Source organism: Meles meles, chromosome 13 (genome assembly GCF_922984935.1).
Source record: "Meles meles chromosome 13, mMelMel3.1 paternal haplotype, whole genome shotgun sequence".
NCBI lineage: Eukaryota > Metazoa > Chordata > Mammalia > Carnivora > Mustelidae > Meles > Meles meles.
Genome location: NC_060078.1, coordinates 1853424 through 1871925, shown reverse-complemented (window position 1 = coordinate 1871925; position 18502 = coordinate 1853424). Strand labels below are relative to the sequence as shown.

Below are 18502 nucleotides of genomic sequence, written 5' to 3'. Positions count from 1 at the left end.
AATCAACAGGACAGTCCTACAAAGGATTACTTGAATTTATTTTTAAAATGGAAAAACAAACATATCGAAACCAAGTTCCACACTTCGTAACTCAAACGTCATTTTTAAGAATTTCACAAATTTTTAGAGATTACAAAGAAAAGTTAACCAATCCCTTTGAATGCTTAGTTTTAAAGATCTGGCGAAGGTACAAAATCTTTCAGGGAACTGGCTGACTTTCAACCTAGTTTAAGGCTCATCTGCCAGCCCTGTGAGAACCAATGAAAGCGAGGCTGTGCCATCGCTGTGGGGCCCCGCCTGGCCCACCCCAAGCTCGGGATGAAACAGCCCATCGGAGCTCCAGGCGGGGCGGGGGGACCGTGCAAGATCTCCAAGCATGGGGTCATGGGATCTGGAGGAACAACTGGAAATAAGAGTTTGGAGGCAGCAGCCAGGACAATGTGATGTGATAGTACTGGGCGTCTAAAGCTATCTAACTCATCACGGACTACAGAAGAAGCGGTAAAATGCAGACATCTCTTCTCTACTGTAGCCTTATACTGTGACATAATGCTCCACTATTTTAAATTCTGCTCCTGAATCAAAAGGGCTTCTTACCCTGGCTTGATCTTGATTATCCTGTAACAACTACTTCCAGTGTGGTCCATGAATACCTTAGATGAACAAATCCTTAATTTCCTACTCAGAGACAAGCTACGTGGTGATGGGACCTTGGCAAATTAAGCATAAAACTCGGAGTAGTATGAGAAGGGCATCTCCCTAACGTTCTGATAACTGTGATTTCATTATCAGAAGATGATTACATACATTTGCAATCATGGTGAGCAATTATAATCAAGGTACCTAATCCGTAATATATTTCCCTGCGACTTTCCGTCAGAACTCTAGGGAAAAGGACTGCATCGTAATGAAAGCACTCAGCGATGTAAACAAAAAGCCTATGACCCTCTACAGACCGTTCTATCTAAAACACTCTAGTTAATGTCATTCTATGAAGGAACTTACCATGACCTTAACCGAGAGACTCTGCAAAAATGCCTGATCTCATCGATTTTTCTAGCAGAACACAAGTTGCTAAGAGTTTATCCTAAATTTCCCCAATAGTTTATAGAAGCACTTATTTACATACGTGTTATCATCAGGACATCTGTTAGAAGCATCACCATTTTCCAGAACAGAGAGAACAAATGTCAGAGATTATAAAGAAAAGAAAAACCAAAATAATAACTAGGATTGTCATAACTGATTGAAGGAACCAGATGCAAAGGATAATTAACGCTGCGCCTCTCCCCACTCTCTCTGAGTAAAAGAACTGTCCAGAGAAGCCGACAACAGATGTGGGCTGGGGCCGCTGTTTGACAGTGGCAGGTGGTGAGAAGGGGAAAAGGGAAAAGAGGCGCCGCTCCAGAGCCCTCCTGACTGCCTCCGTGTGATGGCTGCGGAAGTGTCAGCCGGGGGGATGGAGCTGGGCCCGGAGGCCACCTCAATTCGAGGCTGGTGTGCGCAGCCCTCTGATCACAAAATTATATTTCTCTCATGCAAGCCAGGACCTTGGTAATCGAGACACTTGCACGTTTCCATTTCAGGTTTTGCTTCCCACCGAACAGTACAATGATCTCAAAGAAAAGGCCGGTAAGTGGGGCAACCCTGCATTGGTATTCGAATTCCGTCTTAGAAGACTGGCGGTGGGGGGAGGGAATAAATTACTGACCTTATTTGAAAATAAACAGGTAAATTCCACTTATTATTGAAGCTGTGATAGGCAGGATGAGCTCTTAGTCTCCTCACACTGGCCTGGGATCCACACTGCCGCTCAAACGCTCTCACAAAATCCATACTTACGGTGTATTTCTAAAAGAAGAACACACAGGTGGGCGTTTTCACTGTAAGCACACTAACCGGAGACGGGAACATGCACGGAAAGCTGTAATCCAGAGAGAGGACGGGAGCCCTCGGACTCCGTTCCCAGAGCCGACAGGGACCTCAAGAGATCGTCCTTCCCAGGTCCTGACTTGAAGATCCCGTAATGCCCAAGTGGTTCGGTGACTGGCTCACGAGCTTACGTGACAAGCCCATCTGGAAACCCAGTGCTCTGCGAAGGACAGCTTGCATGTTCCAGGGCATCCCTTACCTAGCCCACTGGAACGAGACGAGACCGGAAATTAAGTGGTATCACTTTCACTGCCGCTCCAGAAGAAGTAGGACAAGAATCAAACCAGAGGAGCAGTCCTGTCCTTTCTACAGACAGAACAGCATGAAAGTGGATGGGGGTCGGGGGGGGGGGGGGGTCACAACACGGTGAAGACAGCAGCTGAAACTCACCCAGCATTCATCACCTGTGCGCTGTTCCACTTAATTTCGCCCACACAACTACCCTACCAGTAACTACTGCTTATACTTTAAGGACGACATTTTCTCTTCTGCTTAGGCTCCGAGAGAATTTACCCCCAGACAAAGCTAACAGAGGACATAGAACCAGGGTCAGCCAGCGGAGCAAAACCGCAGATTTGGTGAAATGCGGATTCCCTTGTGGGAACTCCAGGCCCCCGAGGGCCCAGGCTCTGAGGAGAATGTATGCAGACCTTCCACGGACTTCTTAATTAAGACGGGCTCAATTCTGGCTCACCAAACCATTCACCTAAATTTGCTGAAGTCTGCGCTTAGGCCCGAATTATGGTGCACTGAATGCCACATGTTTTTAATTTCTTTCAGTTGGTTCTGAGCAACAGATCTCCTGAGTGTGGTGTCTAGGCGTGTGGAGTTGAGACAAAGATATTATTCATCCTATTGGGATAAAACGTATTCTACCTCTACATAGGATAGGATGCTAAAAGAATACAAAGATGTTTCTCTCTCCACAAGAAGCATGTCACAGCGATGCGGAAAGCCGAAAGCATTTTTGAGAGAAACTGACAGATGCTATGCTTGCTTGAAATGTACCCACCAACATTAAGCACTGTTTAGAATTCTAAAATCAAAGTGCTGTGAGAAAGTGTCATTTTGAAGCTGAAACATCTCCTGAGCCTGATGTGATCTGTACAATTCTCTAGAGTACAGCAAAATATAAAAGGTCTTAAATGGTTCCTGCCTAAATCACTATTTCGTTCTGCTTACAGTATCTATTTTTGAAAGCCCTAATTTTCAAAATCACAAAAATCACTTTCACACAATTTACTGAAAGTGACAGCAAGTGATCGTATTGTTCAACATACTGTTAACATCACACAATGAGTCACGAGAATAGGTCAGTGGTATTTCTGGAATAGTGACGGTCCAAATTTGTTGTCTTACCTGTTTTTGAAGTCCACCAGCCCCTCAGCTCACTGAACTTACTGCCTGCCTCTCTACGCTTTAAAAATTAACAAGGATTTTACAATCCAATCAATACCTTTTGTTTTCTTTAAAAATTATACAGTACAGATCTGTAAACCTACTTTTTCATGGAAAACAACTGCAACGAGATTGGCTTTTAATGGTTTTTAGGATCTTTTTTTAAAAAGTGAGAAAATAATATACGCATCTAGTCACAACTGTGTTTAGACTGGATCTTACTAAACATTGTCAATTTAAAATACTTATTCCGAAAAGTATCAGGGACTATTACTTGGATGAAACAATTTTTAAGTACATGCTCACTCATGAACTCAAATTTTTATTAAAAAAAGAAAACCACCACAGAACCAAGACTCTGCAGTAAACATGATTAGCGTCAAGCCTCTGGTTAAAAGCTTCTAGAATCAAGATGATGGAGGAAAAGGTACCTCGTGAAATGCATCAGGATTCCCGGGATTAAAAAGAGAAGGCAATTTTTCTTCTAATCCTCGTACTATTTCTGGCCACACAGAGTTCACCAAAAAGTCATATCCAGGAACAGTATTGCCTTTTTCACTGTAGGACAAGAGCAAAATCTCAGTCAGATGCACTGTGCTCTTCTATTTTACAAAGGGCGGAATTCTACTGTGCTGCTTTTGCTAGAAGTTCCTCAGCCTAACACTTACTTCGACCTTTACGAACAACTCTCTTTGTCAGTGAGCTGGTTCAGGGCCCGACACTTCTATCTTACTCCTTGATCCCAGACTCACCTGGAAGCTGGTGTGTTCTCTGTAGCCTGACTCTTCTATCTATCACACAGGAGAGCAAGCTGGTGTCAGACTGCCTTGGCACGATTCCTGCCCTAATTAGGCCACCATATTTACACTCTACCTTGGATAAACAGCAGTCTAATAACACAAGAAAACCAATCTTCGCATTCAATCTTAATACCGCTAAGCCCCGAGGCGCTGTAAATGACGCTAATTTACCAGTTACTAACAGCTAAGATGCGAAGATGCCTCCCTCTCCGAGATCACCTTCAGTTCTACAGCTGTAGGACCATTCCATGTAATATCTTGATCACAAATCCCGATACAGAACACCTATCACATTAATGTTTTTGTGTGTGTGTCCATGCTTTATTTTGCATTTTTTAGCAAAAGGCTGGACTCTGGATTTCTAGTTCTAGAACTCGATGAGAGGCAGAAGCAACACAGGCATGAAGCATCCACTCGGAAGCCAGAGTGCCTGGGTTCAAATCGTGGGCTCTTTGCTTTCTGTGTTTTGTTGTCTTCGTCTTTAGATGGACATGACAGGATATGGATCATAGGATCATCATACGGGTTAATGTCTTCCAAGCATTTAGGCTGGGGCCTGGCATACAGTAAGTGCTATGTTAGCAATGGTTTCATACATAAGTAAATAAGGCAGATTCCTTAAGTTTCTCCTGAATTTAAAGACACATAAATATATTTGAGGCAAATGCCACTGCGATGACTACCCGCTCCAGTTGTTGTATACCACATAACATGCTCTACTTTTAAGATAATCTTCTTTAACAATGGTCAGCAATGCAGTATACGTTCTTATTTAAGCAAAAGTGGGAGTTCTGTAGCTAAGCTGCGATAGCAAATTGGGATTTTACTATGCTGGCATTAAAAATCAACAGAAAAATGCTTTCATAATCTTCCTGCTTAGGAAAAATTATCAGGAAAGATAGGTTATCAAGGAAGCTACGCTTCGCTTCCAGAAGGGGATACCAAATAATCTTACTATAGTTTGGTATTGATAAGAAATCACTGGTGGGTTGGAGGAGGGTTGGGGAGGGGGAAAAAAAAAGGAGGGCTGGGGATGGCAAAAAAAGAAAGAATAACATTAAGGGTTTTAAAACTACAGATGCACAGAGTATAAGCAATACTAAATGACAAGATCTCCTCATCCCCAAGGTAAATATCTACTTAAAGCCCCAAAGAGGAAATTTACATCCTCAAGATTAACAGCTGAAACAGATGGCAAACAGGAGCGTGAATCCTTATTCTACAGAAGAGAAATCCTGCCGCCAGTGCTGCCAGATTTTAAAGGGCACGTGAAGACGTGACACAAGGAAAGCGCGGAGCAGAGCGTGTGGAAACCTGGAGGCAAGAGGTTAAGCAGGGGGTGGTCAGGGGCAGCACAATCAGGGTGCTTGAGGCAAATGACGACCTACCGAGGTACGATTCAGATTCCTCAATGGGACACCTGGGTGTCTCAGTCGGTTAAGCATCTGCATTCACTTGGGTCACGATATCGGGGTCCCGGGACCAAGCCCTGCACTGGGCTCCCTGCTCAGGGAGGAGTCTGCTTCTCCCTCTTCCTCTGCTCCTCCCGGGCTCATGTGTTTTCTCTTTCTCTCTCCCCTCCTCCCTCTTACATAAATAAGTAAATAAAATCTTCAAATTAAAAAAAACAGATTCCCCAAATTTCTGAGGCTTCTAGTGAATTCGGCCACACTGAAAATTGTGGAAGAACTTGCAAAGCTTTGAAACTTGACATTTCAGGACCAAGACTAGCCTTGTCAAATCTAATGACTGGCTGTTTCCTAACTGTGGTTTCCTTAGTTTTACATCATGACTTTTCTTCTTCTTTTTTTTTTTTAAATTTTATTTGAGAGCAAGACAGCACAAGCCAGGGGTCAGGGCAGAGGGAGCCAACACGGGGCTCGATCCTAGGACCCTGAGATCATGACCTGAGCAGAAAGGCAGAGCTCAACCGACAACCACCCAGGCGTCTCTACATCATGACTTCTAAATTCTTAATGTGAAATCCAAATCCAGCTAAATCTTCATGATTACTAAATGCAAGTGGCAAAACTAGGCTTTCTCTAAAATCATGTAGTGAAAATAGGGTATTTCAATGGTCAACTGGCGTATTTATTACTCCAGGTTTTTCTTCCCACAGAACACAAATTCAAGACAACTACAATGCTTGCTTACTTCATAAAGATGAGCAACCTCCTTAGCCTTTCTAAGGCTGAAAACAGATTCATTCTTTCATTTTGCAGACACTGGGTAATTGTACCTTTAAGATGCTGTGCCAGGTGTGGGCAGGAAGGCGTGGGCAGCATGGAAGGGAGCACGTGCTAAGTCTATGGACATCAGTTCTCAATAGACTAAAAGCCAACTGGTATCCAGAGGATGTACCTAATGCTGAACAACGGGATAAAAGATGGTCTCTTGAAAGAAGTGGTATCTCAGGCACGCCTGGGTGGCTCAGTGGGTTAAGCCTCTGCCTCCGGCTCAGGTCATGATCCCGGGGTCCTGGGATTGAGCCCCACATCGGGCTCCCTGCTCAGTGGGGAGCCTGCTTCTCTCTTTGACTCTCCCTCTGCTTACACTTTATCTAATAAATAAACAAATAATCTTAAAAAAAAAAAAAGTGGTGTCTGAGCTGAAGTTCGTACGGAGTGGCAGGTCAACAGAAAGACAAAGGGAACGAGAAGGGCAGGAGGCAATGAGGGAAAACAGAGAAGCACACAGTACAGATGTTCCTTGACTTATGATAGCCTCAGCTCCTAAAAAAACCCATGTTTAGTTGGAAATCTCTTCAGCTGAAAATGCATGGAATACACCTAACCGACTGAACATCAGAGCTCAGCCCCACCGACCTCAAACGTGCTGAGAACACTTACAGTATTGCACAGTTGGGCAAAATCCTCTAACACAAAGCCTATTTCACAATAAAGTGTCTGATATCTCAGGTAATTTACTGAACACTGAAAGCCAGAACAGGATGGTTCAAGTGTGTTGGTTGCTGACCCTCGTGATCACGTGGCTTGCCTGGGAGCTGTGCTCGCTGCCCCCGCCCAGCATTACACGAGAGGATCCTACTGTAGATCGCCAGGCCAGGAAAAGATCCAAACTGAATGCACACCATAAAAAGTCAAAAAACCAAAAGTTGAACCAATGTGAAGTCAGGGATCTACTGTACCAGGTGTGTTAGGGAAGGTCAAGTGCTCCTGTCTGGCCAGGAACCATAGTGGTATGGGGGAAGTTCCACAGTAGGAAGTTCTACAGCGGAGAACCACAACGACCAGAGCACCAAGGGCCTCATAGGCTGTGCCAGGAAGACTGGATGCTCCTCTGTGGGCGATGAGAAGCCACGAGTGACTCAGGAAGGCCGCAGAGCTCTGGGCAGATGGGACAGCCGAGGGCTGCAATGAAGAGGGACAGGTGGAGCCGGGAGACCAGGTGGGGAGAGCCCACTACCCTGGACAAAAGGCGACAAAGGTCTAGACTAGGATGACGGAGATGGTGGAAGGTAATGGGATATTCATGAAACAGAACTGGAAAGCCATGGAAATGAAATGAAATAACAGAGAGCGGGAAAACCGAACATGACTTTAATTGCAATCAGTGTAAAACGTGTTGAATTAAACTGAATTGGTATTTCTAGATAGAGGATGACATCACAATAATGAAAGGAAACCAATTTTGATTTCAAACCTGGTTAAGGAGAAAGTGTAGACAAAAGAAAAAAGCAGAGGCTCTGGAGTCACAGAAATGTCACCGTCAAGATTCGTCCCCACTCTTCATTCCCTTCCCTGTAAACCGAGGCGAGCGACACCCGCCTCACAGCACTGGTAACAAACAGGAAGTGCACACGTTCCCGGGTCAGACAGGACAGCCAGGGATCAGCGCATGAGGAGGTGACAGATGGTCACTAAACTGAGCTCAGCATGCACAGCAGTTTACGTCACCTTGAGATGGCTCCTCCTGTGACCTCTCGAAGAAGGCGGCAGTGGTGAGGAACGAACTCCAGGAGCTTAGCATACATGATCTGCAGGCCGTCCGGATGAGACTCAACGATATGCTCTACGATCACCTAGCGGAAGGAAGAGCGTTTGTTTTTTTTGTTTTTTGTTTTTTTTTTAAAGCACCTAAGAGAGAAGTATGAACTATACACTACAGAGAAAAGAATCGAGAAAACCTTAAAAATACACTTCGTCATTCTTCCTCCCCACTTGACGTGCTTTCTAAACAGGAGGTAAGTATGAGCAGCACGAAAATCTAGGTCCTGGGATTTGGGAACACTGTTCCGACCCTGGGGGACACAGAGGCTGGGGGACAGAGACTGGCCTGAAGCTAAAACATCACACACACTCATCTGCTTCCCTTCCGAGCTTGAAAGCAAAATACTGTGTCTCCAGACAACAGTTCTGTACCATCTTCACCCTGGCCTTGTCCTCTACCGTCTCTAGAACAGGGAAAGGGCTGAGACAGAGAGCGATGGAAGAAAACACATCTTGGGGCGCCTGGGTGGCTCAGAGGGTTAAGCCTCTGCCTTCAGCTCAGGTCATGATCTCAAGGTCCTGGAATCGAGCCCCACGTTGGGGGTTTCTGCTTAGCGGGGAGCCTGCTTCCCTCTCTTGCTCTCTCTGCCTGCCTCTCTGCCTACTTGTGATCTCTCTGTCAAATAAAGAAAGAAAATCTTTAAAAAAAAACAAAAACAAAAAAAACACATCTTACTTTGCTTTAGTATTTTATTTTCTGTGGTGAGGCTGAGTTGCAGGAGGTGAATGATAAGCATACAAACTTAAAATACAAACGTGGCCATACTTCACTTAACGGCCACTGAAACTTAAAGTACTTCCCTAATTTAGCATATTAGATTCAGTTCAATGAAAAGGGCATAAATTAAATAACTAAAATATTTTCATTTAGTGACAAAGAATAACGTGATCTTTTTCACCCCCCCAGAGAGAGCTATGAACTATAACAGGAGACATACAAAGAACTGACAGATCATTTATTTTTAGTAGTCCTAATGAAGCTGAGAGGATTACTGAAATTAATCCTTGAAATTAATCCTTCAATTTCACTTCTATCAATGGGATACTGTCCCGTTTTAAAACTGGAAGCCTTTCATCCTGAAGTCATGGTGGGTAGCTTTGTACTTACTGGACAGAAAGAACACTCGCACTGGTAGGTGACTGGAAGAAAGCCCTCAAACGCTGAGACTGGCTTCATGACTTCTATCAGCCTGAACCAGATGAAACCGACACTCTCTGAGTGGGAAATTGCTGAGTGCTGGCGGCCTCACACAGCGCAGCCTGTACTCTGGCCGCTCAGAGGCAGGATACACGGACTCCCTGTATTCAACTGTATCCTCATAGGTCAAGGACACTGGGTAACCAAGTTCCGGACATAAGGTACTACCCTGCTAACTCGCCCATAAAAGCCCTTTATCTTTGAATATTCCCTCCCTCCCACCTTCCTGGCCTGGCAAACTCCCCCATGGTGTTCAAGACTTAGGCCACATCAATTCTGCGAAGACGCCTCCCCTCACGGACTTTCCCTGCGCACAGGGCTGTCTTCCAGCTCCTCCAGCGGGCACGTGTGCCTTGGTGGGGTCATGCTTTTCGCAACTTCACTGACATATAACTTACAGAACTTGAAACTGACCTGAAAATGTTCTGATCCGAAGCTTCTTCCTAGGCAAGTCCCTCACCCCTATTAAATTAGGATGATCCCTAAGCTATGGCATCACTGGAAGAGACCAGAGCGCATGCCTGATTCCTGCCATGCAGACGGGCACCAACGGGGACCAACCCTTTCTTACAACCGGAAGTACAGTAACTAGGAGAATCTTCAAGGAAGAGCCCTGAGCTCTCTCACACGCAGTAAAGAATCAAAGTCAGAGTAGATGTTCTGTGCTTGAGGAATGAAGTTCATGAGGGCACAAACCTCATCCATGTAGGGTTTCACCAGTACTTGACCGACTAGCGCCTCTGCGTCCCGTGTCTTGTCAATTGTGGCGTAGGTCCGTAAGCAGTGCCGAATGATGTCAACATTGGAAGTCTGAAGACCTTCCAATAGCAGGCCTTCCAGGGACTGCTGCAGCATGGCCGTAATGCCAGCTATACGCTGCAAGAACAGAGGACAAGGAAAGAAAGGTCCAGGCAGAACAGTTTCTAAAAATTCAAATATATATGTATAATTTATATACATGTGTTATATATTAAAGCGAGCCTTGAATTCTACCAGAATATATGTAAGATTAAAATACCAACATTTCCTAGAGAATAACAATGAATCTCTTCTCCCCATGATTTCTTTCTTTTTTTTTTTAAGGTTTTTATTTATTTGTCAGAGAGAGAGAGAGAGAGAGCGCACAAGCACACAAGCAGGCAGAGGCAGAGGGAGAGGGAGAAGCAGGCTTCCTGCCAAGCAAGGAGCCCAATTCAGGACTCAATCCCAGGACCCTGGGATCATGACCTGAGCCAAAAGCAGTGGCTTAACCCACTGAGCCACCCAGGCGTCCCCTCCCCATGATTTCTTTGAAAGTAAGTCGGCTTCATCAAAGGGAAGTTTAGACAATTACTGAACGACACAAAGTTACTTGCCTCTTAAGCTATGGAGTAAATCTGACAAGTGTGCATTTAAACCCGGTCAAGGGCTTTGGATAAATGAACTCTGACTACATCATACGATGTGTCAAGTCACATGAAATTCAGAATTAATTTTATTCACACAGTTTGCAGACTACGCTCGTGTCTTTACACAAAATCTACCTAGCGTGACACAATGGAAGCAGGGTCCCAAGCAGCAGAAACTCTAAGAAAAAATTCAAAGCTAGCTTCAAAATCCTGTAGAGTAGCAATGATCAGGCGGCAATGCTAGGTCAAACCAAAATCATCTAGGAAATTCGCAAACAGCAAATTGAAAATCAAAACCAACACTTACTGGTCTTACTTTGTCCAGAAGAGGCATGCCTTTGCTCTGAACAGCATGAAACTGTAACTGGTTAAATTCTGTGGCAATTCTCTCCAAAATCTGTCCAGTCCAGAGAGGGCTAGTAGAGACAATTACAGAAGTGCAATTCCCAAAATTAATTTCTGAGCGACTACATCACCTGGTGAGCAATGCCGAGGCTTTGGCGCCCCCTGTGCTTTCTTCAAGTATGTTCCCAGCCACCAACCCCACCCTCCCAGCCCCCCACGCCTTACAGCGCTCACGCACCTGCACCCGCACATCAGTTTTCCGGACAAGCTGTCTGTGCAGCAGGCCCCAGGTGCAGGGGGTGAGGAGGGGGTATGTCGTAGAAGCCACCAACGCAACCTGGCCCGGGCCACAGGGCCCAGTAGGGCCCAGGCAAGCGGATGGAGCTATTTTAGGTCAGTGTGGGTACAACTGCGTGTTTCCACCACGTTCCTCAGGCTCTCCCATTCGTGACCTTCTTCATCTCTAACCCACTCCTCTCTCTCGCCCTGTCCTACCATTTGTACCCAAATCTCCCTCTTCTTCTCCGCCTGCCCTATTCTCCCTCCCCAACACCTCCACAGTACCAACTACTGCTGATTCCTCCATCAGCTAAAACTGGCCGCCTAGCAGCAACCCGGGAAATCCCTCAGAGCAGCTGACTCCAAGTTTACATTTACCCAACCGCGGAAGGAGCAACCTCGGTGCTCCGGCAGCTGGTGAGAAAACACTCACAGGGAACTGCCACCAAGTGGACTGGATACACTTCCCTCCCGCCCCTCACATTAGAAAGTGTCAACCCCATTCAAAAGGAAGCTGAACAGTGAAAGAAAAAAAAAACAATAAAGGCCCCGAAGCACCTGCTGGGCTCTTTGAGGCGTCCCACATCTGAGGATGGGCAGTCAGGTAGTGAGGAAACACACCGTAAGGAAACCCAAAACATCTGGAGACCCGCGGCGGTGCGCCCAGTCCCGGAGCATCAAAACTAGTGTGGGGGGAAGGCAAGCGCTCGGCACGACCAAAGCCGAAGCCTAATCCCGACCTCTACCGACTGACCCCGTGCACACTTCCTATTTATCCTTATCTCGATGTTTCTGGGCCTGGCCAGCATGATGGCTTTACCTGCACCGATGCTGATCTGGCTTTCCTGACTCTAGAGCTCAGAGCTGCTCTCAAGAAAAAAAGTCCTCCAAGGTAATTCTGAGCAAGCGCGCGCACAATGTCTGTTTATCAAGGACAGCGTCGCAAAGGGACAGGATTGTAGACACAGAGCTCACTGAGGTGTTTCTATCTGAAGAGCACAGCGGCAATGGCAAAGATGGGAAGGACGCTGGAGGGCCAGCTCCCCAGGGGCCGAACAAGGACATGGCCAGAGGGGCTGCAGGCGCTGCCGAGGGCTGCAGCGAAGCGGAGCCGCTGGAGAAACACCGGCCGCAGGAGGGCCACACCCCGAGTGTCTGCTAAGTGCGGGCAAACGGGAGCAGAAGCACGAGTGCAACGGGCTAGAGACACAAGCATGGCAGGGCTGACCACTTAGCTGAATGCCTTGATGTGAAAGGGGGCAGAGACCCTGGACCAGAGAATCGCTTCCTTTGGGATGTGTCCGTTCTTAATCTCCATCATGAGACATGTGGAGCATATGGTCTCTCAAGTCCCTTCCAAATCTAAAACCTTAATTCCTAAAATTAAGAAACCCAACTCCGCCTGCAGGAGGAGGGACTATTAGCCTCACACGACAGAGCATGCAGGGCACCAGGCGACCTTGACGCGGGCAGACCAGCTGGTACGGGCAGGACAAGCCCGGACTCCTCCCACTGCACCACAGTGCGTCTCACGGTGCGTCTCACGGTGCTGATGGGACCTAACAACTCATTTTCTGAGTCACTCATCTACCCTGGCTGACTGAAAATTCACACCAGGAAGGAAACAAGACAACCACAGTATAACAAAGAGAGCCACCATCTTCTTCCTATTTCATAAGCTTTTTCTTCCCCGTTTGTAAATTTCAACTGACTGTGTCCCACACTGTTTCGTAATAATATAATGTTGGTGCAAAATACATCAACGGTAATACTCTGGGCATGTCTAGAAAAAAAAGTCTGAGCAAGATGAATGGTACGCCTTGAGGATCAACAGGATTCTGCTAGTCCTCAGGGAAGGTGATTCCAAACATAAAACTTTTCCACTGGAAGCATACTGACGTGTTAGAACTGTGGTCTATAACCAAAGGGTTTATAGGAACATATTATAAACTTCAGCATTTCATGCGCTCCGCTCTCCTGGAGCTACATTCAAAAACACTGAGTCACAAACCTGGATTTTCTTCTTGTTCAGAAACGAATTCTAACTAAACCCTCCCTGACAAATTAGGCTGGATGTGAAGTATTAATTTATGTGGTACTCAGGAAAAAAAAATGCTTACCTGCTTGCTTCTAGTGCAGAGGTTTCTTTAGAACTTTGTGAATTTAAGATTTTTTCAATTTTTTCAACTGATCGAATAACTTGTATAAGCCTCAACACACACATCTATAAAAAATAAAAATTAAGCGAACAAAAAAAGTCACCATCTTTACTCTTATTCATCTTTATTTCCCATGCTAAATACAGAAAAATATAAGACCAAAAGTCAACTTCAAATATATAGGGCATGCTATGTTTTGAATATTTTTATGAAACATAGAATTCTCAAGAATGCAAATCTTAGTTCTGGCTTTTTGGAATAAGCATACTTCAATATTCTATTGCAAGTTTATAGAAAAAAAAATCCTAGACTTTGCTTCCTCATATTCTATACTCTTTTTTTTTTTAAGAGTTTATTTTTTTATTTGAGAGAGAGAGACAGTGAGAGAGAGCATGAGAGGCGAGAAGGTCAGAGGGAGGAAGCAGACTCCCCGTGGAGATGGGAGCCCCATGTGGGACTCGATACCCGGACTCCGGGATCGTGACCTGAGCTGAAGGCAGTTGCTTAACCAACTGAACCACCCAGGTGCCCTCATATTCTATACTCTTATTTCTTCTTTTTCCCATCCTGAATCTTTCTATGGGCACTCCATTTCTTTCCTATTTTTTAAAAAAGATTTATTTATTTGAGAGAGAGAGAGAGAGAGAGAGAGAGAGTGCATGTGCATGTGCAGGGGAGGGGCAGAGGGAGAGAGAGAATCTCGAGCAGACATCCTGCTGAGCACAGAGGTCAATGCGGGGCTCGATCTCATGACCCTGAGATCATGACCTGAGCCAAAATCAAGAGTCGGACGTTTAACCAACTGAGCCACCAGGCGCCCCTCCATTTATTTTTTCATGGCCCTTTATTCATGTTTCAACTTTGGCTTCCGATCATACTGACCCTCTCAGTTCACGTGTGCGTATACCCATATGCGCACGCATCAATTCATTAAAGAGCTTTTACACTACAAATATTATCAAAGAGGTTGAGGGACATTATGAAACTCTCACCCTTAAAGAACCAAAAAATACAAAGTCATCCACTCAATAAATAGTTACTGAACACCCCTGGGAGCTCGACATTTGTCCCGACGGTAGGGACACGAGAAAATAAAGCAAGAAACACCCTGCTCTCACGAAGCTTATTGTTTTGTCTGGAAGTGCACGACATACATTCTTTGGACAAAAGCTGTGCGGAGATCTAGAGGTGAATTAAACAGAAGGTCCCTCAAATAGGCTTCTCCCCACTGAGATTTTAACAAATATGCTAATAATACACATAGAAAACATTGTAACAGAGCAGCAGGCTAGAGTCAGAAGCCCGGACTCCCAATGCCCGCTGTGCCCTACATCGTTATGATCATGAATGCAAGCAGGGACGCATGAAACTGGAGACGGCACTAAGGGGCGCACTCCTGGGGCCTGCGGATGTACGGAGCCGCTGCCTGTCTCATACACCTGAAACTAAGCCAACACCGCATGCTAACTACCGGGAGTCAAAAAAATAAAAGTTAACACCAGAACATAAAGAACACAGAATCAGAAAATAACAAACCTGCAGCAGAATCCTGAGTTTGCTTTAGAAAGCCCCCTTCTCCCCTAGTCTCTAAGATAGGCCTATTTTCTTTACAGGGTTGCTGAAAATTTATATGGTCGTTAAACTGTCAAGCGCTGCACCGACAACAGTTATCACTGTTTCTTGTTCTGGAAAAAGCGAGTGAATTTGAGACCGTGTGGGTACCTCTAAAATTCTGTCTCATTATTTCAAATAGAAACGTGACATGATGTGTAAAATGCACATGCATGAGAGCTTTGAAAAAAAGCTGAACAGTGCTGACAAGTACGCGGACACAAGAGGAGAGGGCTTTAACTGGCATGCAGTGTAAGAAATCTACCGGAGGATACCTTTTTCTTCCTTATGTCCTCTTGTTTACACATTCGTTCATCTACTGCCCGAATTCCTTCACTGACAGATGACCTGAGACTCTTTAAAAGAATAATAAAGAAAATGTATTATAGATGTTGTTTTGTCACATTACCGACTTATACCTGCGCACCAGTACTATGCAGATATTGACAAAAACACAATGTACCAGACACAATTACTGTTGAGGGGACTCATGATCTAGGGGCAAAATGACACAAAAGCAGGGTGGCATGGCCAGAAGAATGACACATATACAGTGAAAGTCAGGGGGGTGGGGGGTGGTTAGCATGGAGAACAAATAATCTGAAGCAAAGTACAGGAGAGTCTGGAAATGCGACGGGGCTCCAATCGGACTCTGAAAGCCATGTGTGCACAGCTGCCAAGGCGGGGAGGGATGTGGAGAAGAAGTAAGTGCAGACACACTCAGGGTCAGGGTCGGACAGACACACCGTGTGCACTGCAGGCTTCCCTCTGGAGAGAAGCAGAAATAGGGAGGGCCAACTTCACTGAGATGAGGTCTTTAGATTCTGCACATTTTGGAGAACTAGAGAATGTCGAAGCACTGATGCATGATGATGAAATGTGGGTTTGGAAATACCAGGAATCAAGAATGAAGAACAGAAGACCAGAAAAAGGGAGAGCGCAGAGATGGAGAGACATGTCCAGAAGCTAATGAATAAAGAGATAATTAGGAATTCGGGCCAAAACAAAGGTTAACAGAAACAACTAAAATAAAGTAGGCATATCATAAAAATTCCACAGAAAGGTGAATTAATTCACTCTATTAACATTATGAAACACCTCCTGGACGTGAGTATTGTGGCAGTCCACAGGGACACAATGAAGACAGAAATAGTCGTATCCCTCAGTCTGAGAATCTCACAGAACAGCTTCAGAGTTGGGACCAGAAAGCAGGTCAGGCCTGTGGCTGAGCAGGACCAAAGTGGCTATAAAGACGGGCCATGGAAAAGGGAGGGGATACGGTGCTGGCAGCGGGTGAGGTGGGATGGGAGCCTGTGCGAGCAGAGCCAATCTGCCTCCAGGGAGGGGGTTCGAGAGAAGAGTGGGAGGCCAAAGGAAGGCTGGGCTCGGGAAACGGCACTGCTACAAGGCCCCGGGAGGAAGAGGCACACCGAGGAGGTGGCGGGAGAGCCACACAGCGGCTGGTGTGGAATCCAACTGCGGACCACGAAAATCCCTTCCATTCCAAGGAAAAGTACCCTTAACAAGATTTTATAAAATTCAAACAAGACATAAACCATGGCAAGTATTGGCTAGCTCAAGGCACAACTCAAGATCTTTACCTCTTTCACGAACTCTTTCCTGCCTACCCTTCCCTGGGCTTCTCAGCACTGACATTTCTGTTACTCTGAATTTTTCTTGGTTCTAACCATGCACTGTGTCTTCCCTTAAATTATCTTCTCCTTATATTCTCTCTAGGATGCAGGCACTGTCTTAGGGGCGGGATGCACGAGGCCACTCAAGCTAGAGGAGACACACAAGGAAGGATGGTGTCGTTTACGACAAGTTTACAACAGGGCGTCAGACGGACGGAGGCCAGAAGTCAGGGCAGCAGACACGGACAGGGGGATGTGGGGAAGACAGGGCAGCACATTTTCTGTTGGAAGTGATGCCACAACTCCCCCTCCACTGTTCACCCGGGTGGAGTTCCTATTCCCAATGGCTTAGAGGTGGGCAGTCCCATTCCCACAACAGAGATTTTTCTGAGAGAACATTCAAATGTAACAATTATTAAGTATTACATCTTATTTATATTATCCTTCGGTTCCATTAGGGATTACATGGTTTTTGTAGATCAGACCAGGATAAATTACGTGGGGGGGGGGGATATTTTCAAGATTATAAACTGTTAAAATACAAGTCATTCATAAGTTGGAAACCACTTACATATGACCAAAGTGGCAAATAAATTGAATTTGGAAATATGCTTCCTCACCCCTGGCATTTTGGGGCTGTCTACTCTGAGAATCTGTCTTCTTCAAATCGAACATGTTTTTTTAGGTTTTTAGCATATGCGAAGACAGAAAATCATTTACAACTCTTCTGAAGGTGAATACCATAACCATGAGCCATTAAAATACAACCACCAGTACCACCAACCTAACGGATGAAGAGAATTCTTAGAGAAAAGCCAACAAGGACAACACGCTTCACAGTAGACTGTTTTCATTAACTGGGGACTTACCAGAACTTCTTCTCGTAACTGTCCCAAAGGCACAGAAAGCTGATTGAGGGCTTTGTCCATGCCAACCTAAAGGCAAAACCAGGTTGGCACAAACACATCACAATCAAGAGTAATAGTGATGTATCTGTTTAACGATCAAAGCAGTATCAGGCTTAAGTTATTTTTTTGGTACAACCATATTTTGCTAAGTAACTAGCTAAACAACAGCAGTGTTATTTGGCCATTAATGCTGCTCACAGAGTATGAAAAAATCTGCTGAAATATATGAAACTATAAAAATAAGGGAAGTCACGAGAAACGAAAGTTTCCTTAGGAACAATTTGCCTTTAGGTGACATTTTAAATGAATGTGAAAAATTTTCACAGAAGGTGAACAGTTCTGTCTGTAATTGATAATACTCAGCCAGCTGATGTGAAAGTCTGATGGGCTATGTCTCTCTTAAACATTATTATAACCCTTGAGAAAAATCCAAATTAAACAGAAGTAAAACTTTCTAGGTTTCCAATCCTATTGGGGCATTTATCTTAGTGGTATATTTCCTAAAAGCAAGTATGCATCATCAATTTTAATGCTTCTTGAAATTCCCATGGAGTTGTGACTTTCTGTGCTTCTCTGGACAAACAGATTTAAAACAAAATGAAACATCAACAAAGAGACTTTTCTGCCAAGTAATAAAACTCAACATTTCTCAGTGGCTTTTACAAACAACTGATAAGCTCATTGCAAATCATTCTTATATTTTTATAAAAACAAACTTTTAAAATATCAAGATTGGCCAATGTTCCCTCAACCTAGCTCTGGCTAACAGATATACCTGGGAGTAAATTAAACATTTCTGTAAGAGCTGTGGGCATTTGCTCCTACAGATCAGTCTAAACC

At 44.9% G+C, this 18502-nt stretch overlaps 1 protein-coding gene across 1 annotated transcript in view; it reads right to left on the bottom strand.

Moving 5' to 3' along the window:
• Positions 1–18502, bottom strand: part of COG2 (component of oligomeric golgi complex 2) — a 53228-nt gene that overhangs the window by 15452 nt on the left and 19274 nt on the right. The window contains exons 3-10 of the mRNA XM_046026895.1: positions 17624–17689; positions 15396–15476; positions 13471–13574; positions 11034–11142; positions 10035–10214; positions 8048–8172; positions 3762–3888; positions 1712–1851 (exon numbers count right to left, since the gene is read on the bottom strand). Coding sequence (XP_045882851.1) covers positions 1712–1851; positions 3762–3888; positions 8048–8172; positions 10035–10214; positions 11034–11142; positions 13471–13574; positions 15396–15476; positions 17624–17689 — 932 coding nt within the window. The remainder of the gene's footprint in view (positions 1–1711; positions 1852–3761; positions 3889–8047; positions 8173–10034; positions 10215–11033; positions 11143–13470; positions 13575–15395; positions 15477–17623; positions 17690–18502) is intronic.